The sequence below is a fragment of the Canis lupus genome, chromosome 3 (genome assembly GCF_048164855.1).
Source record: "Canis lupus baileyi chromosome 3, mCanLup2.hap1, whole genome shotgun sequence".
NCBI classification, from domain to species: domain Eukaryota; kingdom Metazoa; phylum Chordata; class Mammalia; order Carnivora; family Canidae; genus Canis; species Canis lupus.
This window is the reverse complement of record NC_132840.1, coordinates 45,416,848-45,444,263: the sequence shown is the minus strand read 5'-3', so window position 1 is coordinate 45,444,263 and position 27,416 is coordinate 45,416,848. Positions and strand designations below refer to the sequence as shown.

Sequence of the window (27,416 nt, the reverse complement as noted above, 5' to 3'; positions counted from 1 at the left end):
ACTTTTAACTGCATCTACTCCACCTGCTGAATACTTAAGAGGAATCAAGGTCACAGATATAAGGATCTTCAAAAAGTTTCCAGAAGCTATGGAGGGATTATTAGAGAAACTAAAATGTTTGGCAGCACATCCCTACCTAACCTGTTGAGCTTGACAGCACAGAGGACCAACTAAGCCAGCCCACAACACTTTCCTTGGTGATGCTTTCTGAAAGAGAAAACTGGATGAACCATGGGTCTGACCCAGCATGGAAATTCTTATGTTCTTACTGCTGGTGACGACAGATTGCCTGTAGTTCGTGTGTGAACAATATTTCTGAAATGGGTGAAAAAAATGAAAGATGTTACTAGTGCTTTTCCCTGTAGAATAGCTTGAAAACTGACTATTTTAAGAAATACTCTGAAGAATAAATCGCTATATCTAGTTCTACATCATTATATCTCAATATCACCAATAAACCATCCAGAAAAAAATTAACTATAAATTTATAACATTAAGCAATTAGATAAAATTTGGAATACTATGTATGAAATTCCACTTTAGCCATCATGAGCTTTGAATAATGGGGGATGAGGCACAGAGTCCAATGTCCCATGATTTCCAAGGGCAATCATACCCATTTATTCCCTTTTAGACAATTTTGCTTTAGAATATAGAGTGATCCTCCAAAGAAGTGACCAGCAGAAACACCTGTAAGTGAACATGACCAAGACATAGTCTAGCCTAGGAGTTCGCAAAAGCACAGTCAAAAATTCATATAAGCCCATTTTTCAAAGGCAGTTATTTGGAGAACCATGAGAACTTTACTGGTACACAATGACCAAATGAAATTACAACTTAGCATTATTTTTATTTTGTAAGCAGCAGGAAATAATCAAGGATAGTAGTAAAGTTAATTCCATCTTAACAACTCATCAGCATTTTAGAGCAACTCAAAGAGAGACGAGATTGAAGGGTGTGGTTTATTCAATACTCTATGTACTTAGCGGGGATAGTTTTTTTTCCCAAAGCTAGACTAAATGAAGCTAAGAGATTTTGGTGCTTGGGAACTGATACAGCATACAAGGCATTTTGCGTGAAGACTACATATAATAACAACCCACACTCCATATTTCACTGGGAGTAAGCTAAAGTTGCAGGACTAATTATTAAATATTTCAGTTAGAGGAAAGGTTTCAGGAAATCTAGGGAAAAAAAAGTCATCATGGACATGTTCTTTCCTCTTTAAAAAACCCTGTAACAAAAATGAAAATGAAATTTGACCTGATTCATTATTTCTATGGTCTTTTCTTTTATATCATCTATACCCAAATCTTATTTTACTTCCTGTGATCAAAAGTAGACTGGACAAAGAAAAATACTAATTTCCATTCCTTCTTAAAGGGCCTCTATTAGGCATACCAGCCCTATAGCTTTTGAAAAGAGTCTCTTTCCTATTCTCACTGTGCTCATAAGTATTACTAGATTAAAACTATGTGCTTATTCTGAACGGAATAGAAATTAAAGTACTTGCTTTGATGTATTTATTGTCTCAAGCAATATGAATTGTAATTTGTTTCATAAGACACTGAAAAGTCTAAATGCCCTATGACAATATGTCTACAAATGGATAAAACTAATGTAAACTCTTACCCTACTGAAAAAGGAAGATTCTGAAAATTACAATTTTCTTAAGAGAAATTCAAGAGCAAAAATTAATGACTCAACAGAAAAAATAAACTCACGTTACACCAGGATGAAGATTATATTTCTTTTTTCCAAATCGTGTTTGCTGAGCAAAGAAATCGTAACGTTCAGATTTTTTCCACATATAATAGAATGCTACACATTCACCAACTGACCTTGTTCGAACCTATAAGAAACAAACACTTGTTTTTAAGAATCATCTCCTCCTTAAAGGAGTTATTTCATGAAAAATATTTGAGGTCTGAAAACAAGTTTTTATGTACCGTAAGTAATATATATAATACTCTGTATAAAATACAACATGCAGCAGCTTTGTTAAAAACTGCTCTTTCCGAACTCTCATGGAGAGAAATCATACATTGGCAACAAGTCTTCAGATATTTAACATTATGCTTTTTAAAAAACTATCATCTTAATTTACTATAAACACTCTTCTATCGAAAATATCTGGAAGTGGCATTTGAGTTAAAATTAGTGTTATAAACAGTTTGCAAATACTTTTACTCACAAGGTACCTAGGGAGTCTACCTTTAAATTTCCTTTTAGAAGATTCTCTTAGTAGTCCCACTGGTGATCCAGACTTTCTAGAAAGGCTGAAAATACTCTATAGTGAGTTGAAAAGTATAATAATAATGCCACTGCTAATTTGTTGTTTACTAAGTTACTCCAGTAACTGTGCTATACCTATTTGTGTGAATAAACTGCTCCCCTTCCACAGACATTCAACACCAAGGGGACTGGCAAATGATGTAGACAACATCCCTCTTTTTGCTACTTAGCTTAGAGAACTGGTAGGGTTGATGTATATAATAAAGTACAGGGAGTTCAAAAGAAAAAAGCTATCTGCATGAGTGCTGGGATGCTAGGCCATATTACTTTAAAACCATAAATTTCTAATCTTGAAGGAGGTATCCTGTGAGACGGATTGCACCCAAAGTCAATTTGATGACATCTTCATTTCAATACCTGACATACATTTTTCTTTCTTCCCTTATGCTTGCACTTTACAAATCTGGCCCATGTTGCTCTAAGACTGAAAGCTGATTTTCAAGGCTTTTTTAAAGAAATAAAGTCAAACTCCTTTTTTTTCCTCCTTTACAATCTTATTATGGAAAACTGGAAAGCTATTTTGGGGCATGCAACATTAACAGTCTTATGAAAAATCTTCTATAAAGCAAGCCTACATAGTAGAACTCATGACTAAGATCCAAACTTCAATTCTGGGTATAAAAACAAAGTCTTAATTCTCCTTCTTAAAGAATAACTGCCCTCTTTTTGTTCATTGTAACTAGTAAATTACATAGATGGGTCAGGTGACTTCTCTAATACTGAAATATCACCATCTCAAATATTTATAAAGAAATCAAGGTCTTACTTCCAATATTATGTTAAACACTTTTTTGGCTAGTCACTTCAAGTCACCTATTAAGTTCTTATTCCCTAAAAGGGCTTTTGGTGGGGTGTTCAGGGGTTTCTTATTGCTAAGAGCTATCTTACCAGCTTATCACTCCAGGAGTCCCCTCCATAGATAATCCAGCATGGTTTGGTCAACAGTGTTTGAATCCAAGCAGCAGTGCTAGAAAACTCTTTTATCCCAAAATGTTGCTCCATTCAACAATGAAACAATGTAATTTTTTTGTTTTTTACGGTCAGAAACATACATGTTTAATCATTAGTATAATGCACTATTTTCACAGAATATTCCCTTATGTTAGAGGTGATCAGATGGTTTGGACACAACACTAAGGGGTAGGACACACTTTTAACACCAATGCTAAGACTTAAAATTTCTCTTAGTAGTTATATTTGATGTCAACTATCAAAATGAAGATAATCAAGAGTAAACTACTTAGGGATGCTCGGGTGGCTCAGCTGGTTGAACTCTTGATTTCAGCTCAGGTCATGATCTTAGGGTTGTGGGATCAAGCCCCATGGCAAACTTCGTGCTGGGCATGGAGCCTGCTTAAGATTCTCTCTCTCACTCTCTGCTCCCCTACCCCTACACTCTCTCTCTCTCTTAAAAAAAAAAAAAAAAAAAAAAAGCAAACTAGGTAATGCACAACAAAAATAAGAAAAATAAGCTCACAGGATTTATAAGCAACTATTTATAGAACATAAAAATAGTTAAATATGTTGAAACAAATTAAGTAGACACCATCCAATTACATCTAGAGGTATAAAAAGAAGAATGTGATGACAGACTATTTAGAACTCAGTCAACCCCATCCTAGACAAGCCATCACTCAAAACTCAGATACTATCTTTACGGAAACATGGAAAGCCAAGTTCCTTGTCATTTCTTTTCACTAAAATTGTTATATTTATATAAGCCTAGAAATTACTTAATTTCCTCCATTTAAACTGAGATTTTAATTTTGCACATCCTAATTTCCCACAGACAATACATTTTTCTATTCTATAGAATTATACAATTACTATTAAAAATCTTACCTGATTTTAGTGTTAAAGAGAATTAAACCTAAAAATAAACCTGCAAGTAATTACGAAGTTCTTTTTGGCATACGCTGACATTATAATTGATATTATCAATATGGAATGATAAATGAGTCATGTTAAATAAAATTGTCAAATTATAAAATTATAATGTATAATATAAAGCTGATTTATTGAGATAGTCTTCTAGAAAATTAAATCTTAATTAAAACCAAATTAAATACTGAGTGTCTGATTTTAGACACTCAGGACTTAAATGTAAAAGAAATTTTAATTGTAAATATTGTCATATTAAAAATGTTTTAAAGTTTCAAGATTATTTTAAAGCCCAGTCCTTTAAAAAATGTCACAAGTTTGTGGAAAACAGCTTTAAGTAATTACATTGTATACAAACATCCCACCCAGAAGTTGATTAATATGTTTGCATAGCAGTCCAATTCTTACAGGCTTCAATATCATATGCCAGGAAGTCTAGGTATGCTTATAATTCCTGAAAAACCAATGTATTAAAACATTTATTATAGAATCTTTAACATTAGGAAGTAATTAAGATATAAAATGATCTAGGTTAACTATCTTTTTATAAATGAGAGAACATTTTATCATTACTTACTTTATTAGCCTGAATCAAATGAAAATCCTTCCCATAGGCCTTCAGCCCTTGTTCAAAATTTCTACATTCTTCTTCTGTCCAAACAGATAATTCCTCTGATAAAACGGGAGAGAAAACTGTTAAAGCAATATTTTCCTAAATATTATACATAAAGTTATAAATAAAAATGTAAGTTTCTAATAACAATAAGGGAAGTATTTTACTCCTGAGCTCTATTATTGATGGCTGCAAAAGATGAAGTGACAAAAACTCTGTATTTAATAAAATTTTGGGTGATTTGATCCCTAATTCTCCAACCTCAACTTGGATCATTTTCTCCTTTATGGTCTAACTATACTAGCCACCTTACATTTCCTTAAATTCACTAGGTTCTTTCTCACTTTAGACTTTGTGATGCTATTATTCCCTTTGCCTATAATCATTTTCTGCCTTACTCTCTTTTCACCTACCTCATTTGTTTACAGCCCAGCAAAAATATCACTTTGTTCTATAAACTTTCCCTAAAAGCCTCACTCTTCCCCCAAATTAGGTTAAGTCCTACTGCAATAAATTTGAGTTATACCCTCTAATTCTCCTTAGAAGAACTCGTAACTATTTCTCAGCTTCCCTAACCTAGGCTCTAAGCACCAATGAGGGCAGGGGTTTATAATTATGTTTATAATTATGTCCTCAGAGCTTAGCAGGTCCTCCAATTTTTGTTGAATTGTTTGCTATGTAATGATACATAAACAGTGTTCTTAGTGAAGTAGGGTGAGAGCCATTTTAGACTAAAAAAAATTAAAAACTGGATTGATTTTAGTAATGGCTTCATTACTTATAAATTATGTTTGCCTCAGCAAAGGTATTTCAGTTCAGAGATCTCAGTCTCATCATTCTGAAAGTAAGGTAGAAACTGTCACATTCTAGAGTTCATAGGACTATTATTAGCAAGATCAAATAAGAAAATATTTAATAAAAATGCCCTGAAATTGAAATCCATCATGTATTTTTATTGTAGTGGCCTTACTTTCCCATAATGCTTGTTATATATAAGTTATTTAAAAAGTCACAAGTTATTTGTCACTCAGCAAGTACTTACTGAACTCAGAAAGATCAGGATTATCAAGCTTAGGATATAACTATGTAGATAACTATGTAGATTGGAGATCTAAAGTTTATTAAATTTCTGCTAAGTCATGAAACCAAATAAAAATGTAATACATTTTTTATGCTTACCTCTAGCTGCTTTTACATTAAATCTTAATCTTCTCAATGCTTCTTCTGTGTCAAAATTGCATTTAACCAATTCATATAATGCCTAGAAAAATAAAATGGTTCAGTATGTGACTCTTCACAAAGTTCAAGGCTACAATTTCTTAAGAAAGTAAAAGCTCTTCCTGAATCCAATGTTTGGACAACAAATAATTCTAGTGAATGCAACACACAGAGCACTACAGAAAAACAAATTCAATCCTGATAATTAGTGTCTAAATACTTAGAAAACAGGATAAGCTAATACTCTTAACTTGGCAGGCATACTAGCTCAGAAATTTAAAAATGAAAAGAAACTATTTTATAAAAATCACAAATCCCTTCTTTTTGGCTTTTTGCTGTTCCATTCAAATTTAAATCAGAAAAGCAAAGCATTGATGATAAAAGGCAAAAAAAAAAAAAAAAAAAGGCTGTTATCAGGTTCATGGTAGGCATTAGTCTATCATATATCCCTGATAACATTATTCCAGATATGTATTCCCAAGTTGATGACATCCACAGGTTCTTAGGGACATCCAACGGAACTTCAAAAATCCTAATAAGTATATACACAGGCAAAAGGAGTTTTGTTTTTTTTTTTTTTTTGGCTGAAATGATATTAATGAAGTGAGTGTGCATGCTAGCTATTTCAGATTCCCCACAGATGACAGTATAGCAATTTTGGTATACGGTATAGAATAATGTGAGAGCATTTGCCTCTATAAATGTAAATCTATAATATACAAATATATATGGTTATTTAGGGAAAATTTTTAGTTATTTCTTTTTTTAAATTGAACTATAGTATAGAACAGTATTATATTAGTTCCAAGTCTACAATACAGTGCCTGAACAACTGTACACATTACGCTATGCTCACAAGAGTCACCATACAAGGCTATTAGAACACCACTGACTACATTCCCTATGCTGTCCCTTTCATTCCTGTGACTTACTCATTCCATAATGAAATAGTTATTTCTTACTCATGTACCTGTTCATTGTCTTTTATGTGAGATCCTTCAGGAATTGCTTCTACACCTTTCTCATCACCTGTTCTTCTAGATGCATCCTTAAGAAATACAATCACTTTATCTTCTGGTAAGTACTCAGGATCCCACAGGAGCTGATCATCGTTTTCATATACTAAAGTAGTAAAACATAACGTTAAAAAAAGCCAAAAATTGTTCAAGTTTGTGTCAAACCACTATCATTGAATGAATAACTCATACTTAAGAGCCAAAATGTTGAGAACTGAGAGGTAAAGTGTGGTCCTAATACTTGCCCACCTTTGTTCTTGGGCCATATTTATAGCCTTAGCAATTTAAGCAATCTAAAGAGAGTGATACCACTTGATAGCTCTTATCACAAGCTAAAATGACTTAGCTTGATTTTACCAACTCCAAGATTTCTTGGTTTGAATAGTACCACCACCACTCACTACCTATATGACCCTGGGCATACAGTATGACCTGCTCTCTGCCCCACCTGCAAAATGAGGATAAAAACACTATCACATAGAGTTGTAAAGATTTATACCACTTTAGAACAATTTTGGCATATATTAAGGTTCAATGGATGTTACCTATAATAATAATTTTTGATGTAAGATATCTATAAGAATGCTCACCAAATGTCAACACTGTTTATTACTTGGTAAGATTTGGGGTAATTTTTCTTACTTTTATGTATTCTTCTATGAAACTTAAAAATGTATTATAATGAACATAAATTATTTTCATAAAACAAAAGTCTTTCCTTTTTTAAAAAAAGCATGTAGCTTTCATCAGAATTCCCATTATAATAAGACTAAAGCCTAAATCCCATCATGATTTACAAAGTGAAAGGAAAGGAGGAAAACCTAAGATGAGAGAGCCTTATGTGATTCTAAGTGAAAGATGACGGAAACATAGATAAAATTAAGGAACAGTCACAAGACAGAAAAAAATACAAGAAATGTGGCACCATTGCAGCTAGGTGAAGAAGATGTTCCAAGGAGTACTAGACTGGTTCAATGCTGTTAAATGGCCAATATGAAAACTGAAATAGGTATGTTGGATGTACTAACAAGGAGGAGGAGGTTTCAGAGCTGCTTCTGTGCAGAGACAGAAGCCAAGGCCACACTGGAGATGACTGAAGAGTAAATGGAAGGAGAAGAAAGAAAGCAGAGGACTTCTGAAAAGTTCAGCTGCAAGAGAGGAGATGGGGTAACATCCAGAAGAAAGTTTCTGGTTTTGTTGGTTTTAAACATGGGAGGCAGTTACTTAAATGACAACAGGAAGAGGGCCAGCTAAAGAAAAAATGTGAATTTAAGAGATAGAGGCTAACTGACAGCACCAAAGTTCCTGTGTTATGAAAAAGGAATAAACAGCTAACTAAGCATCTCCTATGTATCAGGCGCTATGTTAGGTATTTTCATATAAATTACCTTGTCTCACACTCCACCACCACTACACATATACACTTTAAAATATCCTTCTATCTTTCTGTTCCCCAAAACAGATACATTCTTCTTTAAAGTACAAGGACAATCTCTAGAAAATCTTCATTAGTAAATCTCATTCCTTTTCTAACCTGGTAACATAATCTTAGTCAAACTTTAAATTGTAAATACAATAAAAATGTCAAGATAAAGTGAATTTGGATACACTACTGATTTTTGTTCTCTGCTTAGCCTCTGTTCACCAAAGGGGGGGGGGGGGGAATAGTTTTCGTGTTCTTCAGACTGATGGGTGGAAGGTGAACAAGGTCTTACAAAGGAAACCCTAAGAATCATGGAAGGTGATCTCTGAGTCCTTGTGTTCTCCCATTTAAATATCCCTATGTTGTGCCTATGAAATAAGCACAAATGACCTGGAAGATATTTCTGGAATCATTCTGTAAGTTTTAGGTAGCCAAAGGATGCAGGGATATTTAAAGTAAGTACACAAACAGCAGATGGCGCTAAGTGATAAGCCAGACCCCGAACTGTAACAAGACAGCCAGACAGGCTGACCCTGAGAACACATCTCATTTTATACAATTACAACATACTAAAAAATAACCATGGATGAGAACAACTAGTATTACCACAGAGAATAAACCACATTGCCTTTACTGGTTCCAGAGATAGACCAAATTATTTTCCACTTGTTTCACTCTAAATAAAATATGAGTTTTGACTATGATCTAGATAAAACAGGCACCACCATGGATTTTTATTAAATGTCTGTTGTAGAACAACTAAATGCCAAGAAATCAGAAGAACATCACTATGGTAAAACATACTAAAATACATGAGAAATAACATCTATAAGTAAAATATAAAAACTATAAAAGCAACAAAAAGAAACAAATACCCTTTATTAAATGATTTTGTAATTACATGATGGATTTTGAAAGATCACAATTATTGAAATGTAAGAGCATCTTCTGAAACTATTTCTAAATGAATTATGAAGCCTAAACATTACAATCTTTAAAAAGCAACCACAAATATATAATGGTGGATACAACCTAACCTGTGATTCTAAGTAAGTGAGAGCTCTGCAGACAGGAGCATACTTAGTGTATTAACATAAGTTAGCTAGGAAAGTGCTTACTATGGCATTGTAAGTAACAAATTAAATTTGTCAAATAAACAAAATGGGTTGTCAAAATAATTTAACAAAGTTCACTGGGTGTGTGGGTAGTGGGAGGTACTAATGTAGATACCTGAGAAACCACCATCAAAAAACCACAAACTTCAGCAATCTGGGAAATTAATTCCCAATGAATAAATTTATTAACTTTCAGTTTTAAGAAAAAAAGTGTTATTCCACTTTTAATACCTTAAATAAAAATTCAATCTAATCAATACTTTATGAGGCTAAAAATGCATAATTAGTTATGGTATGATAATGAAGTTTACAACAAAAATTCCCACATTCTTTAAAAGTCACACTGTGATTAATGAATGACCTACATTTTAAGTTGTCTAACAGAGCTTTTCTAAATACAGGCTAAATGAACTGCCTTTTCAACAATATTATCATCAACTAAAGATAATATGTGTACATTTCTCAGTAACAATCAGTAATTTTTCACATGTTCATTAGAAACAATTTACATGGTCCTTTGCTATTCACTACTTCCTAATTTCTAGCCATCATTTCCTTACTCTAAAATTCTACCATGCAAGCATCAAAATTAGGTAAGTACCTTAGCTCCTTCCTTTGACCTTTATCCCTGTAAGTAGACTAACTAATTCTCAGTCAGTCTAGTTCAGGGTTCTCAATCTCAGCAGTACTGACACTTTGGGTAAATAATTATCGGGTGGGGGTAGGGCGTGGGGCAGTGATAGCAGCCCTCTACGTTTTAAGATGTTCACCAGCATTTAATTCAGTCTTATCACAAGAACAGTTGATATAATAATAACAACCCCAAATCCAGTTATATTTGAAGCCACACAGAACCTTTGTTAAACAATCAGGTAAATTCTTTTTTGCTGAAGCTAACTGAACTGGGTTTTTACCACTTGTAAGTAAAACAGCATAAACGGATGCTTTCTGAAAATCTGAGTAATAAAACCTAAACATAATGGATAGGATTAATCATCCAGTGAACATTAAGGCCACTCACTGAGCACTTACTATGCACCATACACCATGCTGTTAAAACTACACATAAAAATACCACATGCAAATCCTTATGAAAGGCTCTGTAAATAAACACTCTTACAGCTATTTTATAGATGAGGAGAAAAAGTTACGTAAATATGTCCAAGGCCAAATGCCTATGAACTGATCAAAGTTTACTGACTCCATATCAGTTCTGTTAACATTATTCTGTACCTACCTAAAAACTCAACCACCAAATGTTTACTGAGTACCTATGTAATAAATCATACTAGGTATTAAGAATATAAAAATGAATAAACAAATGATTATAATACACTGTGCTGAGTGTAAGTGCTAATTTACATAAATTTAAGAAAATGTTAACAGTAGTTGAGATTGTGTAATAATAGATAAAGTTTCAAAGGAAAAGGACTTGAACACATATATAAACAAATCTTGTTTATATAACTGAAACAGAAGTGTTAACTGATGAAGAATATATAAGCTGCATGGAGCCTAGTAAAAAAGAAATCAGATATCAGAGGGAGAAAAAACTTATCAGTGTCTCTCCAGGATACTCAGTAATAGGTTTGCCTTGTATCAATGAAAAAATTGTAATCCACTTGTCAAATAATTCCTACAGTGAAGACATAAGATATCTTAGTTTAGTGGCATTTTTATCAAAATCACTCAAACCAAATGCTCTCCCTTTTGAATGTGTGCTCACCAAACCAATGAAAAATATCTTGCAAACTTTATCCTGTAAGGGAAAGAATGTACTAATCCATCAGTATCCTTTTGACAGTTTTTTTCTAAGGGTGTAGTTTACCTAAGTTTCACAGGAGGGTACCCTAAGTGGTGACAAATTCTGAGTATTATGACAAAAGTTAGAATTCCTAGAAATACAAAACTGAGGAAAGTCCCTCTATCACAGTGACCCCTCCAACACAGTATCACTCTACTAAATCTACGTTGATTCTCACACAATCTAAAATGCTTTAAGTTCACACAATGAGAAAGCTTCATAAATCAACTTTCCTGGAAAAAAACTACATATAATTGCTTTTTAAAATTATAATAAAACTGAAAGCATTAAGCCAAAATTTAAAACACTGATATTAGAGATCATGATAATTTAGTGATATGACAATATAAACATGTATTAAAATACATTAAGATATAAGTAAAAAAAAAGATGTAAGTAAAACTATCTTTAAAAGCTCTAACACTCACCTGCCACATATAAAACAAAGATATTTTCCTATCCACCTACAAAACACAAAATTTTCTAGAACAGACCTTATTTTTCAGTCAGAACTTAAAAAAAATTAATTTATTAGAAGTAATGTTTAACTTTCAGTTCTTTAAGTTGGAGAAAGAACTCAATGGTGAAAATGCACTGATCATTATATAGCATATAAGCAAAGCATAGCATTCAAAATTCAATTACAAATATAAATACAAATGCCAATGGTTCACTTATTTTTGCACACATTACAATGTATTCAGAACAAAACATATGTACAGGATTTCACTATATAAAATGTCACTCCATACTGACACCTTTAACATTCCTGTATATTGCAGGAATTAACTTGAAAGTGAGCACAATTATTACTGGTATGATAAAACATTTTTGCGTCACTAGAATTTATTGGCCTGTGGTGTTCCCTTAATTGCCTCTTGTCTACTGCTTGCCCTGAAAGCAGGTACATACTTAATATATAAAGAAATTTTTTTTTAAAGATTTATTTATTCATGAGAGACAGAGACAGAGAGAGGCAGAGACACAGGCAGAGGGAGAAGCAGGCTTCATGCAGGAAGCCTGACGTGGGACTTGATCCCGGAACTCCAGGATCACACCCTAGGCTGAAGGCGGTGCTAAACCGTTGAGCCACCTGGGCTGCCCTAAAAGAAGTTTTTAGAGAGAATACTAAAAGAGAAGCAAAAGAATTCTACAACTCTGAAAGGCTCTGCATATGTAAACTGAAAGGTGAAGAAGACAACTGAAATAAAAAGAAATGGAAGAAAAATTTCTAGCATTGAGTGATCTCATACTACACATGAACTCATTAGAAACACACATTTCTGGAAATCATCCAAAATGAATAATCTGAAACAGATTTAAGTCCTTAAGTATATTATGTTACTTGAAGTTTAAGTATTTATGACTTACCTTACAATTCTCAGATAAAATGATGGGAAAAAATTATTTACAAATTTAAGCACAGACGTTTTCCCAAATTATTTTACAAATAACAAATATCAAAGTACTCAATTTTAGTAATACTGAAAGTTTTAACACTTAAAGCTTTTTATATTTTTGTTTGCTTGACTTTTTTTAAACCTAATAGCTTCACCAAACAAAAAATAACCTTTTAAATTTAAATTATACGTTACAAAAAAAAGTATATTCAGAGTATTTTATATATGAAAAAAATTAAAAGCTGAGATGTTTTAACTCAGTATCAAAAAGGCATTCAAAAAAAAAGGAAAAAAAGGCATTCATTTTTTTTTTCTTGCTAGATTTCTATGGATGAAACTGGAAAAACAAAAAACATGTATCTTCTTATAGAAATAATGAAGGGTCCTCTTTCATAAATCAGTAAGGTAACAAACTATCATGTCTTATTCCCTATAAAGTAACAGTTCATCACTTCGAAAGCATGAATTTAAGCTTTGTAACTTTACTAATAACCCACCTTTTTCATTTTCTTTGTATCTACAAATGCCGACTGGAATCTCTGCTTGAAACATGGAGCCCACCATAATCTCCTATTTAAAAATAACATAACACACTAGGTAAGACCCAGTAACACAGATTTTATATCCATTTTTTAGCTTAACCATTTTCCTGGGTAAAGTGTTCATGGTTTCTCAGTCATAAAAGATACAACCAATTAACTACCTCAGAGGAGTATTGTGAGGATGAATGAGTTAACAATAGATAAGGGCTTGGATATGATTGGATGAAAACATTAGTAATAATGGGTAATGCAATATACACAATGAATACGAGCTTTACTTCAAAATATGGAGAAAAAGAAATAAAAATGAATTCTTATAATTCAATTAATAAGATAACTGCAAACACCCTGAAAAACAAAATTAAATTCAGCTATTTTAAGATATTTACACTCTAAACTATAAACCCTGGGTCAGCATTATCAGAGTCACCTGGGAAATTGTTAGAAATGTAAATACTCAAGTTCCACCTGAGACCTATTCTGAACCAGAAACTCTGGGGATGGGACTCAGGAAGTAGTATTTCAACAAGCTGTCCAGGTGATTCCAACACAGACTTCAGTCTGAGAACTACAGGTTTAAAGTAACAAAAAGGATTTGTATAAAGCTTAGTAGAGGCCAAATGTATGAAACTCTAAACCAAATGGATAAGCAGGATAGTGCCTGACTTTCATAAAAACAGTACAAAATGAAAAAAGTAACCTCCCCAAAACATAATTAAAATCCTATTTTAGGAAACATGATCATCAAATCTATGTAGTCAAATCACAGATTAGGGGGAAACTGGCTGTTCAGAAAGATAATGAGATCACCACCGATGAGATGTTACAAAACAGAGGGATCAAGATTACAGACCCTCCTTTATCTGGTAGCTAAATGTTAAGAATAAATTCACCATGTTTTCAAAATGAAGACCTAGGCAGAAAAGTTGCAAGTTTAAGGTAAAAGATTAGCGATTAAATAGTTTAGGGGCACCTAGGTGGTACAGTCAGCTAAGCATCCAACTCTTGGTTTCAGCTCAGGTTGTGATCTCATGGTCATGAAATCAAGCCCCGTGTAGGGCTCTGTGCAGAGCCTGCTTGAGATTCTCTCTCCCTCCCCTCTTCCCACCCATGTGTGTGTGCTCTCACTCTCTAATCAATTAAAAAAAAAAAAAGTTTAAATAACTCCTAGGATTTAAACAGTGCCTCTCTTGTTTCTGTCAACCCATTGATATGTATCTCATTTTATCTAGCACAACTCCAAAGACATGTGCTTTGTAATTAATTGCTACATCTATATAGGAAAACCAGTCAATTTTCTAAAGAGAGTATCACATGAAAATTTACTCTTATAGGAGAACTTTCTTTCCTTATTAAAAAAAAAAAAAAAAAAAAAAAAAAGAGTACCCTATCATCACTTCTTGTGCCTCTTTTACCTTTACTTCCAATGCCTACCAGAAAATAAGTTCTCAACCCTCCTTGTCTGAGGCACTTCTAAAAATATCAATGCCTGGATCTATTCCAAACCAATTAAATTAGAATCTCAGGACAAAGTCCCTGGATATCAGAATTTAAAAATTTTCTAAGTGATCTAACATGGAGCCAGGTTTGAGCTTCTGGACTAGTACAAAAATAAGACAACTCCTTTTTCCTACTGAATTTAGAGCACTTCTTTTTACCTGCTGATTTGTTCTGTAGGGAAGGGAAGGGAAATAGCATCTAGGAGCATTATGTACAAAGTCTCTTATGTGTAATTTCCGTTAAATCCTCACCAACTTTGAAAAGGCTAATTTTTATTCCTGTATTATATGTGAGGAGATGACACTCAAAAAATTCATTTTCTCAGGATTGCACTATTAAGTTCTGAGGCTATAGCCTGGACTCAAATTTGATTCAAAGCTGTCTCCTCTACCCCAGCTTCTAGAAAATAGAAAAATTCACTATCTTACAAGCCTTAGATGATGAATCTGAATCTTGACAATTTTTACTATACCAAAATCATATTAATAGTTTAGATCTACTATGGCCTGTTTTATTACGTTATTTTCCTGAGGAAAGGAATATTCCCTTATGTCTCTCTACTCTGGGCTTTTGTTCCTTCATTAAAAATGAAATAAGGGATCCCTGGGTGGCGCAGCGGTTTAGCGCCTGCCTTTGGCCCAGGGCGCGATCCTGGAGACCCGGGATCGAATCCCACATCGGGCTCCCGGTGCATGGAGCCTGCTTCTCCCTCTGCCTGTGTCTCTGCCTCTCTCTCTCTCTCTCTCTCTCTCTGTGACTATCATAAATAAATAAAAATTAAAAAAAATAAAATAAAATAAAATAAAAATGAAATAATAATTCAACACCTACTCAAATAATCTATTATATATTTTAGACACAAAAAACAATTTAAGTTGAAGATAAAGTTTAAAGGAATAGTTTAAAAGATACAGAAACTTGAATTTATAACAGTTTAAGATGACTTCTAAGGTTGCTAGCTTTTTTCATAATTGCTGCATAGTGTAGGAATCAGGTAAAAGTGAAGAACACTTACCCAATGGGTCACATAAACAGTAACTCTGTGACCCTTGTTTTCGGTCTTCAGCCTCATTTTTCATTCATCATTCACTCAAATTAATTAATACATACTGTACAGGGCTAACCTTCCCTCCCATTCTAACTGACACCTTCTTTTACCATTCTAACACACTGAAAGACAGTCTCTCTCTTCTAAACATCTCCTTGGACCCCCAGAAATGGATCAATTCTGGCAGAAGACTACAATCCTTGGGTAGCCCAGTCCAGTCCAAGTTCATTTGAATACTTCATTCTTCCTAATAGAAACTCTGTAAGTATGAGATGTTCCCTTATTTTAATCAGCAACGATGTCAGCTCTTTTATAAGTCTGCTCCAGGCAAACCAAAAACTATAAACTATCACCACCACAAATAACAACAACAACAAAAAAGCCACAGGAAAGACTCAACAGTGTTAACTAAATAACAAGTACAACAAAGTGCAGAAAGCCCACTCAACATGATGTTCAGAGCTACTCTGCTTCCAAAGAAATGACTATTCATACACTAAATTTAAAATCAGACCTAGGAAAAAGAACAGCAAAAAACAAAACAAAACAATGCAGTTTTATAGAGCAAAATCGAGTAAGCTAGCTTAGTAAGAATGACTTCATTTCTTCTATATAAATGATTTGTTCTAATCAATTCTGCATGACATTTTGACACATTTTCCTAGTACCACTGCTTTGTAACAGCTTAAGATTAATTCTTCTACTCAATTGTATAACTAAGTTGTACAGTCATACACTTTTATAATTAAAAATCTAAATTACTAAAATCTACTTAACAAAACCAAAGCCTCAAATGCTTTCCCAAATATCTAAATTAGCACTAGTTAAAAATTTCAATTTCTATTCTTGGTTTGAGACTGATTTGCTCAAAAAAGTCAAATTCTTTCTATACCATTATTTTATTTTGTAAAAAAATATTTTTCTCACCTTGATGTATTAAGGGGAAATTTGAAACACTTAAATGTCACAAAAGGGCTTACCTCAACAATACCAATATACAGCTAGTAAAATAATACTTGCTTTTTAATATTAATTTACCTAAATGTTGGGAAAATACGGCTCTAACTACCTTTTTCCAGTCTTCTGATGGAATATAATCTTCATCTTCTTCTGATTCTTCTTCTATTTCACTATCTAGATAAAAGAAGATAGTATTAGAAAATAATTATTTATCCTATCCACATCTGTATATTATTTTTATATCTACTATCAAACATTTAAGTATGCCTAAAAGTATCTGCAGAATAGGACTAAGATATTTCTGACCAAATAATACCGTTTTAAACAAAGCAAAATAACCCATAAAAACTTTCTAGGATAATCTTAGAACACTGTATTCTCAGGAAATGATCTTCTACAAAAAAATTAATGGAATACAAAGTTTAAAAGGGTAATATTACATATGCAAGTTAAATCTTCCCATGGAAAAGCTAAGATAAGCAGTATATATAGAGCTTCTGTGCATACATCATAACTGACATACCAGATCAGAAGTATGAAATAAATATTGTTTTAAAAATGCAGTCACTTAGCATCCCACTTTTTTTTTTTTTTTTAGCATCCCACTTTTAAGCAAACTTTGGCAATTTACCTAAGAGAAAAAGGAAAAATACCAAGTTTTCCCCAAACTTAATATTAACACAATTTCAGTAATCTTTCCTTACACTGATACGCTTTTTAAGTGGATCAATCGTTGATCAAAATTCACAATAAAATATCATTAGCAGCACTACATTCACTGCTAAACTAAATACGTATCAGAAATCATTGACAGGAAGCAGTAGCCATGTTCAATCAATTATTAGATCGCTACATTTCATGAGAGGTTATTGTTCTTCAAATGTTTTTCTTTCTTTTAAAGCACAGAAATCCAAACAAGTTTAAATAACACTAATGGTTGCTTTTCTCTTATCAAAGAGCTGTTATCCATAGTAATGATTCCTGCTTAGAATGAAACACCATGGAGTAGATGAAGCATGCAAATATCCAAGTTATATACATTAAATGTTGTTTCAACTACTGCAGATCTCTGACTAGATCACAACCATAGTAAAATTAGAAGAGTTCTCTGTGTATAACATATTACCACCTCAAGAGTAAGCCAGTTTTTTGAGAACTGGGAGCCACTGATTAGAGAAAGCAATGCTTATGAATATAGCTTAAAAAGGCTAAGAGAAAAGAAAGTAGAAAATGAAAACTGAGGAAAAGACTAGATGAAATAAAAAGATGGTCATGAGACAAATTTAAAGAAATGTTGAGGAAGGAAAAAAGGAACACATTCAAAATCAAGTAGTGTAGTGACACAACAATCTCTGCAATCTACTCATAGACAACAAGGCCCTAACACTGCTAAATGAATAACCCAGAACAAAATACGTTACTGTTCAGCCAGATTTGAGAGTAAAATGAATTCAAACAGATGAATGGAAAAGAAGTGCCATTTTACATCATATATTTAGTAAAAATTATCCAAACATTAGCAACTAATGACACTTACTTGTGTCAAAATATTTACATCGACGTGGGCGGATTATTTCTTGGGCATCTTGAGAAGCAACAGATTGTGAGGGATCATCATTGGAAGACTGAGTTTCATCCTCTTGACCTGATGAGTCCTTTATATTCTCTTCCTGTAGAATAATAAACTTCTTTAAGATGTAAGGAAAATTGTTGCAGAGGAAAAGTTACAGTATTCCAAATAAACTAAATGGCTAAAATAAATACACTAAATGCAGTATGGTATTAGTGGAAAAACTGGTGAAATCTGAATTGCCCGTAGTTTAACTAGTATGGTATCAATTCTTACTTTTCATAAATATACCATGGTTACACGAGATATAAATAAATAGGGAAAACTGGGTGAAGAGTACAGAGAAACTCTATACCATATTTGAATTGCTCTATAAATCTAAAATTATTTCAAAACAAAATTAAAAAATTGAATACAAACTATCCATTAGCTTTTATTACTTAAAAAGCAGTAGTATTTTTTTTAAAGTTGGTATAAATTTATTTAGAAGAGGCATTCAAAAGAAATCTGGAATGACACAGATGAAACTATTATTTTTCAGGAGTAGGTTACAGGGGACTTCCAAAATTAAGAAATTTTTACTTCAACAAAGATAAAGACTACAATCTTAATAAATGTATATATTCTTACTTTATTTTCCCCACTACAGCCACTGTTATCATCATTATCAGCATCTTCATCATCTTCACCTTCTTCTTCCTCTTCCTCCTCCTCCTCATCTTCTTCAGGTAGTCGAATAGTACTATCATAACCATAAAGACTGAGAAGTTCATGAATTGGCATGTCTCCTTCCTAAATAAACCAAATAAAAAGTTAATTTCTGAATAGGTGAATATTTTATATTCGTGTAATTCACATCTTCATTCCATAGAGATTATCTTATTAGAGAACTGTATCAAGAATTCTCAAATCCTAAAAGGTGAACAAAAAGAATTCTGAAATCCAGGAAAATGCTAGTCTTTCAAGAATTTCTAAAAGAGACTAATCAATTCCAATAGCTAACAACAAAGCCTTTAAGCATAATAAAACATGACACTGGTTTAGAACTGTTCTGTGTAATCAATTCAGTAAATGTATACTGACAGTCAACACTATATACAGATGCTCACACTTAAAATACCATAAATAATTTGGGAGTGGGAAAATATAATTAGAAGAGAGATTGGAAACTAAGTTAACATACTCAGAAAAGGAGATGAAATTCACAGCCCAGTCCAAACATATTAAAAGAAAATGGTAATGATACAGGAATAATACTGAGTTCTATTAGCCATACTTTCTTTTCTAGGGTTACTTAAAATTATATATAAAACCTGTTAGGCAATCTTTGCTATCTATTTCACAAAACTGTTATATTACCTCCAACCCACAGATGGGGAAACGCAGGCTCAGAAATTAAGCAATCTCTCCCCAAATCATACAAGTTATAAGTAGTAGAACCAGATTTCAAGTCTAATTCCAAGAGCCCACACTCATAAGTATATCATGCTGCCTCAACCAGGGATCAATCCATAATAAATATACCTTCTGAGAATAAAATGAAGAAAAATCCATATGCAATGAAATCAAGTTTTCTACAGAAGGTATTCATGCTATAGAAGGTACTCACTCTAATTAGTAATCAAGTGATAATATAAAGTATCAGGGAAATTGAAGCATTCTGACTATAAAAAGAAAATTCTGAGAGCCCTGATCAATGACTTGCAGCAGCCACAACCTGAATGGTGGTAACGCTATCAGGTAAGGAACTACCACTCCAGCTGAATGACCAGCTGGCATACTTAACTGACATCTCCTACTGTGTTTCCTAAAGTGCAATAGCAAACAGTGCTTGAGGTGTTCAAAGACGTAGTTCATGCAGCTATCTGGTCTACGTACCAAGGACCTGGTACAGGAGACAGAAATTTGGAATTAGAAGATCAGGATTTAAGAACTAAAGCAGAACTTCAAAATCAAGAAAATGGAGTAAGAGAAAGATATACAAAAGGTTGGTTGTATACACAATAAGAAGAAACAGGTGCCATAAAGTGTCTTCTATATGCCAGGCCTTTGTGGTAAGTACTTTGATTCCACTATCTTATTCTCTTCTCTGTCCTGAACAATAGTAGAGTAAGAATATTATGTAATCTTGACAGATCTTTAAAAGTACCAGTGGGAGTATTTACTACCTTTATTTAGAAATAAGAAAACTAAAAAAAAAAAAAAAAAAGAAATAAGAAAACTAAGTAGAAATAAAGACCATGCTCTGACAGGTATTTTCTATTAATACCTAGACCTAACCCCAGCTCCTATTTCCCATGAACTCATTCTGTACCACAAATTAGAATGTATAACAATGGCAGTCACTACTATGAACAAGAGCCAAAGAAGTCACTAGTGTAAGGGCCAAACCAAAAAAAACCCACCTCAACGTAAGTTTGCAACTAACATTTATTAAGAATTCATGAAGCACTTCCTATTTATCTCATCTTTAAAACTTCCTTAATATAGACTGCTATTACCTCTAATTTTTATAAGCGAGATAATGATACTATGAAAGATTACACAAAATGGATATATTATGAATCACATGTCCTCAGGCTCTACCTTTGGTCTGTCATTCAAGAGCAGCAGAATCACCTTAGAGTTTATCAAAACACAGTGCTGGGCCCCACCCCAAAGTTTCTACTACAGTAGGGCAGAGGTGGAGACTGAGTATGCATATTTCCTATGAGCCAGGTAATACTGATGCTCTTGGTATCGGACTACCTTTAGAATCATGTATCTCATGGTATACCTGCAAATTTCCTTTCCAATGGAGAAAATAAAGCTTGATTATTATCTTTACTAAAGTTTATCACTAACACCTGACACCTAGTTCAGTTATGTGTCAAAAGAGTATGTGACATACTAAGTGCATGAAAAGGAATTGTTTTTAAATCACTCTCAGGAATGTGGAATGTCTCATGTCCATGGTTAGGTCAAGATTCTTTCCTCCTAGATAAGCATTTACAAAGTATGACTCACTTTAGCTTTCTTCCAGGCATCCAAGATGCCAAAAGAAGGCTAAGGGTAAGAAGATGGCCCCAACTCCTGCTGTCATGAGGAAACAGGAAGCCAAGAAGGTAGTAGATCCATTTGAGAAAAGACCCAAGAATTCTGGTATGGGACATGATATCCAGCCCAAAAGGGACCCCACCTACTTTGTCATATGTCCCTGCTATATCCAATTGCAGCAGCGAAGGGCTATTTCTTATAAATATCTGAAACTGCCTCCTGGGATTAACCAGTTCACCCGGCTTTGGACCACCAAACATCTACTCAACTGCTTAAGCTGGCCCACAAATACAGATCAAAGACACAGAGAAGCAGCAGAGATTATTGGCCCAGGCAGAATGTCCCCATTAAGAGGTCACCTGTCCTCCCAGCAGGGGTTAATACTGTCACCATCTTAGTGTAAAAATGAGAAGGCTCAGCTGGTAGTGACTGCACATGCTGTGGATCCCACTGAGCTGGCTGTCTTCTACCTTGCCCTGTGCTGTAAAAAGGGGAAGGCCAGGCTGGACCATCTGTGCCACAGGAAGACCTGCAATACTGTCGCCTTCACAAAGGTGAACTCAGAAGACAAAGAAGCTCTGGCTAAGCTGGTGCAAGGTATCGGGACCAATTACAATAACAGATATAATGAGATCTGCTGTCACTGGAGAGGCAACATTCTGGGTACAAAGTAGGTGGTTCATACTGCCAAGCAGGAAAAGGCAAAGGCTAAAGAACTGACCACCAAACTGAGCTAAGGGCACACTACTGAGTGTTCTGCTTATAAAAGTAATTAAAAGTTCTTTTTCAAAAAAAAAAAAAAAAAAAGGAAGAAGAAGAAATATGACTCACTTTACAATTCATTTCTTAAAGAAAAATTTAAAACCACTTATAATATTGGCTAAGCAGAGAACAGAGGAGAGTCAAAAGTGGTTGATCACAGTACACTGGAGGAGACTTGATTGAATGTGAGGAAATCGTAACAGAACTGGCAAATAAAGTCATTTAAGCCAGAGCAAATGACTACTGCACAAGTACAGGAAAAAAAAGAATACCCGCATTACCCTGATTAGAGCAGAAGGCATTGTAGTAACTAAAATAAGAAAGTTAAACCTGGTATTTTTACCTACCTTCTCTAGTTATACTTAGTTTCTAGTAGTAAATGTTATACCCTACTTTTGACTCCATTTGAGAGTAACTGTTGAGCAGTGATTAACATTGGAAAGACTTAGGGAAAATTATACACATAATAAAATGTTCAAGATGGACTTTGGCAGGGAAAGATCTAATTTGCCAGAGACAGAACTAGGTTGGAATCCACTGCTATTGTTTACATGTAGTATAATTACAACCTAAACTAAATTAGTGGATGTGGTAAAGAAAAAACTTGAGACCCCAAAGAAATCAAAAAGAATTTAACCATGAGTAAAGAATGATCAAGAGGTCCTGATGACATTGAATCGGTATTCCAGACACTCTTTGTGCACAGATACACATTCACAGGACTTCTAAAAATAGTTCTAACAAATATTAAAAACCAAAAAATTAAAAACAGTAAAGTCCTAAAAAGTTCCAATAAACTTCAAAGTTAATTTTAGGTGGCTTCATGTGTAAACAAAATATCCTTGCCTATTCCATCAAGAAAATGCTTAATTTTAAAAACAAGGAGTAATATAGTGGTTTTATGCTTTTCCTTAGGCATTAAGCTTTAACTTAACCTATCACCCAGTATCAAGTTAGAAAGCAACAGGTTCCTAAGCAACAATCAAGACCCACTGAAGAATACAACAGAGTTTGACATTAGTATGGAAAGTATCTTACTTGATCTAAGGTAAAAAGTAAATATCTTTGCAGTAAAACACAGCTACAACTACGGTAAAAATCAAAATCAAATTTTGCTGAGGAATCCCCAACTTCAAATTCAAGTAGCGTTTATTATGTCCCTACTATGTATTATATAAGATTTAACAAATATCTTATAAGGCTAATTCATTGTTGTCTGCCCCCTCCTCACCCCAATCCTTTCTCTTTCTATTTCCATATTCAGCTTCTTCCAGGAAATATTTCCTCCATTCCAAGCATGTATTTTGATTGAGAGCTCATTTTCTGGACTATATATATACACATATATATCATCTGATCCCATTGGAATCACTGCATTCCCTCCCTGCCACAGGTCTGGAATGGGACATGACCCAAACCTGGCCATAGTTTGTTTCCAGATGTGTACCATCAGCAATTAAAGAAACAGTGTATCTAAAGCAGTACATTTTGGAGACCTGGAAACTGACAGCACATATAGAAAGTTGATCTGAAAAAGGATACCACTACTTAGAACAGCAAAAATAGAAAATACCTTCTGGTGGCACTTTAGTCCTTAAGGCCTAGATATCTCCCCGTCCTTAATAAAATTACATGAGCCTTACATTAAATTCCTCATTTTGCCTAAGTTAGTTCAAGATGGATTTCTATTATTTGCCCCCAAATATTCTGATATAAACAGTAATGGTATTCTGTAAAACAAATGTTTCTTGTCATTTCCCTCTGAAAAAAAGACTAAAAGCTGAATAAACATGGCTGATGGTACACTATTACATCAGGACCTATCAGTCACCTGTTCCAGACAATCTCGCATTAACTTATATTGTCAAAGTCTATATCCTACAAGGTACTAAGTAATAAGTAGCTTTCCTCACATTCAACTGAAACATCACAATAAAGTAGCAGTGTCTTCTTACCATTTATACAAGTGATAAGAGTATAGAAATGAGGAAAACAAAGTGAAAGAGAAAAATCACAAGTCAAGTAGAGTGGATTTTCAAAGTTTGGGGGGCTATAAATTTCTTTGAGAATTTTACAAATGATATAACTATTAAGATTCGTTGAGTGATTATCATGTAGGACACTGTACTACATGTTTTGTATAATAAAACTGAAGCTTAAAGACATTAACTTGTCCAAAATCACACATTTGCAGTTGAGTTTTGAACCAGGCAGTGTGACGAAATGCTTTATAATGCCTTTACACATATATGCTATACACTGCGTTCCTTGAAACCTGACCCTAGGTTAAGTGTACCTCATCCTGATGGAGTGTGAAATAAGATGTACTGAGTTGACAGACTGTAAGAACTATAAAGGAAGATATGGACATAGCACAAAATGAATAAAAATACACGAATGTGGACTATACCTGCATGCTGTGTTTTAAGAAATAAGTTAACATATAGGCACTATAATGATCCTGTCTGTGTAACCTAAAGGGAGGCTAGATGGAAGTGAAAAGAATACTTTTTAAAAGACAAACATGAAATAAATAAATAAATAAATAAATAAATAAATAAATAAATAAATGACAAACATATTATCTGAAGTTAAATAAGTCCTTTAACTTCAAAACAATATGGTAAAGTTACCAAATAAGCCCCATTCAAGGGCCATTTGGTGGATGGACAAAGTACTCTTCTTCTACCTTGTATCACAAATGATTTACCAATAAATGCTCATGAAGGAAGAAGGGAAGAAGAAGGAAGACTAATGTCCAGCCAGAATGGTCGAGGGACTATATCCAGACTGGACTAGAGACAGTTCCTAAGGTAACCAACCTCTTGGGGTTAGGGCTTCACTACAGGATAAACTGTAAAGGGATTGAGGGCAGTGAACTTTTCTTTATAATTCCCACAATGGGGTTTCTTCTTATTCAATATGATTCTCGTGTGTATATTTAAAAAAAAAAAAAAAAGCTCAATCTCTCACATTTTAATCTTTATTTTCTAGTTCTAGAGATTCACCAGATGGTATGTGTCTAGCACTTCAAGGTGAATATTAAGTATAATATCATTATTATGTAATTTTTAGAAGACGCAAATACATAAAGATATAGCTGATCCCGATCCCTCTTCTTCCAGACTGCTACGATTATGCCATTCAAAGGAAGACTGTGAATTTTAAGAGTACATCTGAAAAACAGCTAAACCAACCTACATATGGCTATTCCTAGCAAAAAGTCTATTTACTATAGGAATGATTCTGACATTCTTCTAAGATCACCACAATAAATCCCGACCAGCGTATCTAACTCTGCTAAGACATTTAAAAGGTAAACTTCTATAACTACCTTTATATTGATTCATGCCTGTATTGAACTGTACTGAAATGTAACAATAAAAATTAAAGCATCTTACTTTTTCACTTAAAATTTTAGACTTCAAACTGAATGAACTTAAAACTACAGGTCACGCAGTTATTGATAACTCCTGAATGGATTAGCTCTCAGAATTCTGCCACAATTACACCAAAAGTTCATTTCATATAATCAACATGCCAGGTAAAAACCACCTGATTCTTGAGAGAACTGTTTAATGTTTCATTTCTCTAAGAGAAAAATCAGTAATCAATATGAGAAAATATTACTCATTTTTAAAACATGAACCAAACCAAACTGGTTTTTGTTTTTACCTAAAGAGTTTATATTTATACTGGCCCTGAACTAGCTTAGCTGCACGTTACAGATAAATGCATTGTTGATTTTGCACAACTTAAACCTAAGCCTTAATTATTGTGGGAAAAGTCAGAAGCATCTGAGAAGGTGTCTAAGACTGCCTGGATGAAGAGAATAGTAAGAAAGACAGGTTCCCTGTCTCTTTCTTTCATATTCTCTACAAATACTTCCATTTTAAGTTTTTTCCCTAAGAAGTGTCATCTGAAAACAAATTTGGGGAGGCTATAAAAGACTCGAAGAGGCAGAATAAAGGAGAAATGGGAAAAGCTAATACATACCCAAACTTTTAGCAAAGCCCATTGCCAATTTTGTGGAAGAAAACAATAATCCTTCTACTGCGTAACCTGTACTGATTATCTCCTCTTGACTAACTACTTAATCATATGAGTAATGTAGAAGGTGAGAAAATGGAAAATACAAGATTTTCATCCTTTAAGTATTATCCCATGATTGGTTACTCAGAAGCAAAAATATATCTAAAGTGATACAAATTTCATAGGCAAATAATTGCCTTTCCACTTATGAATATATGAAGGGACTGTTGTTTCCTTCAATGTTCATCTAGATTCTGAATCATTCAAACAAATTATACCAGTCTTGTGAATGACTTTCCAGCCTCTTCAAAAGAACAGTTTTGACTCCAGGCTCTTCATGTACTTTTTAACCCATTCTTAAAGAGCTTTTATTAACAACTATACATAATTGCCACTAAAACCAATTCCATTTTAACTTAAAATAATAAAATACTGAATTGCCTAGGCACTGTGGATTAAGTCAGCTTTAATTACTGAAAGATCTAAAATGCGACCATCTGACAAGATTTGAATAGGTATTAATAGGATTCCTTTTCTCACTGTTTAAATGTACACTTTAAAAAGTTCCAAACTAAAAAAAATAAAAATAATAAATAAAATAAAATAAAATAAAATAAAATAAAATAAAAGTTCCAAACTGGGCAGCCTGGGTGGCTCAGCGGTTTAGCACGGCCTTCTGCCTAGGGCCTGATCCTGGAGACCCGGGATTGAGTCCCGCGTTGGGCTCCCGGCATGGGGCCTGCTTCTCCCCCTGCCTGTGTCTCTGCCTCTCTCTGCCTCTCTCTCTCTCTCTCTCTCTCTCTCTCTCTGTGTCTCTTGAATAAATAAATAAAATCTTTAAAAAAATTAAAAAATAAAAAGTTCCAAACTAAAGTTTAGTCTTTATTACTACAAAAGTACAAGAATTCATTTTTCCATGATATTACGTACTCCAAATGCTTAAAGGTTGACATGATGTCTTATTTCTTCTTTTATCAGAGAGTACAGATCATATATGTAGTACATTTTAATAAGAGCATACTATATTGATTTCTCCATTCATTCAAAATGTTTGAGCACTCTTAAGTACCAAGAAATACCTTGGTGAATAAAACAGACACTGTCCCTCCTTTTATAGAACTAAAGGAGAACAGAGATGATAAATTAGACAAACATGTAACTACAAATTGTGTCGGTTATAAACCAAACATTGGACGGGGTA

At 33.6% G+C, this 27,416-nt stretch overlaps 1 protein-coding gene across 38 annotated transcripts in view; it reads right to left on the bottom strand.

Moving 5' to 3' along the window:
* The window catches only part of MIER1 (MIER1 transcriptional regulator), a 58,327-nt gene that overhangs the window by 8,300 nt on the left and 22,611 nt on the right, over nucleotides 1-27,416 (bottom strand). For 18 of the 38 annotated variants that reach the window (XM_072820696.1, XM_072820697.1, XM_072820701.1 and 15 more), the window contains 9 exons: nucleotides 19,016-19,177; nucleotides 18,353-18,503; nucleotides 16,925-16,989; nucleotides 13,263-13,335; nucleotides 6,978-7,129; nucleotides 5,969-6,050; nucleotides 4,754-4,848; nucleotides 3,184-3,291; nucleotides 1,725-1,852 (listed from right to left, as the gene is read on the bottom strand). In XM_072820696.1, the coding sequence (XP_072676797.1) occupies nucleotides 1,725-1,852; nucleotides 3,184-3,291; nucleotides 4,754-4,848; nucleotides 5,969-6,050; nucleotides 6,978-7,129; nucleotides 13,263-13,335; nucleotides 16,925-16,989; nucleotides 18,353-18,503; nucleotides 19,016-19,177 (1,016 nt within the window). The remainder of the gene's footprint in view (nucleotides 1-1,724; nucleotides 1,853-3,183; nucleotides 3,292-4,753; nucleotides 4,849-5,968; nucleotides 6,051-6,977; nucleotides 7,130-13,262; nucleotides 13,336-16,924; nucleotides 16,990-18,352; nucleotides 18,504-19,015; nucleotides 19,178-27,416) is intronic. The other 20 variants (XM_072820703.1, XM_072820718.1, XM_072820720.1 and 17 more) reach the window with 4 other exon arrangements.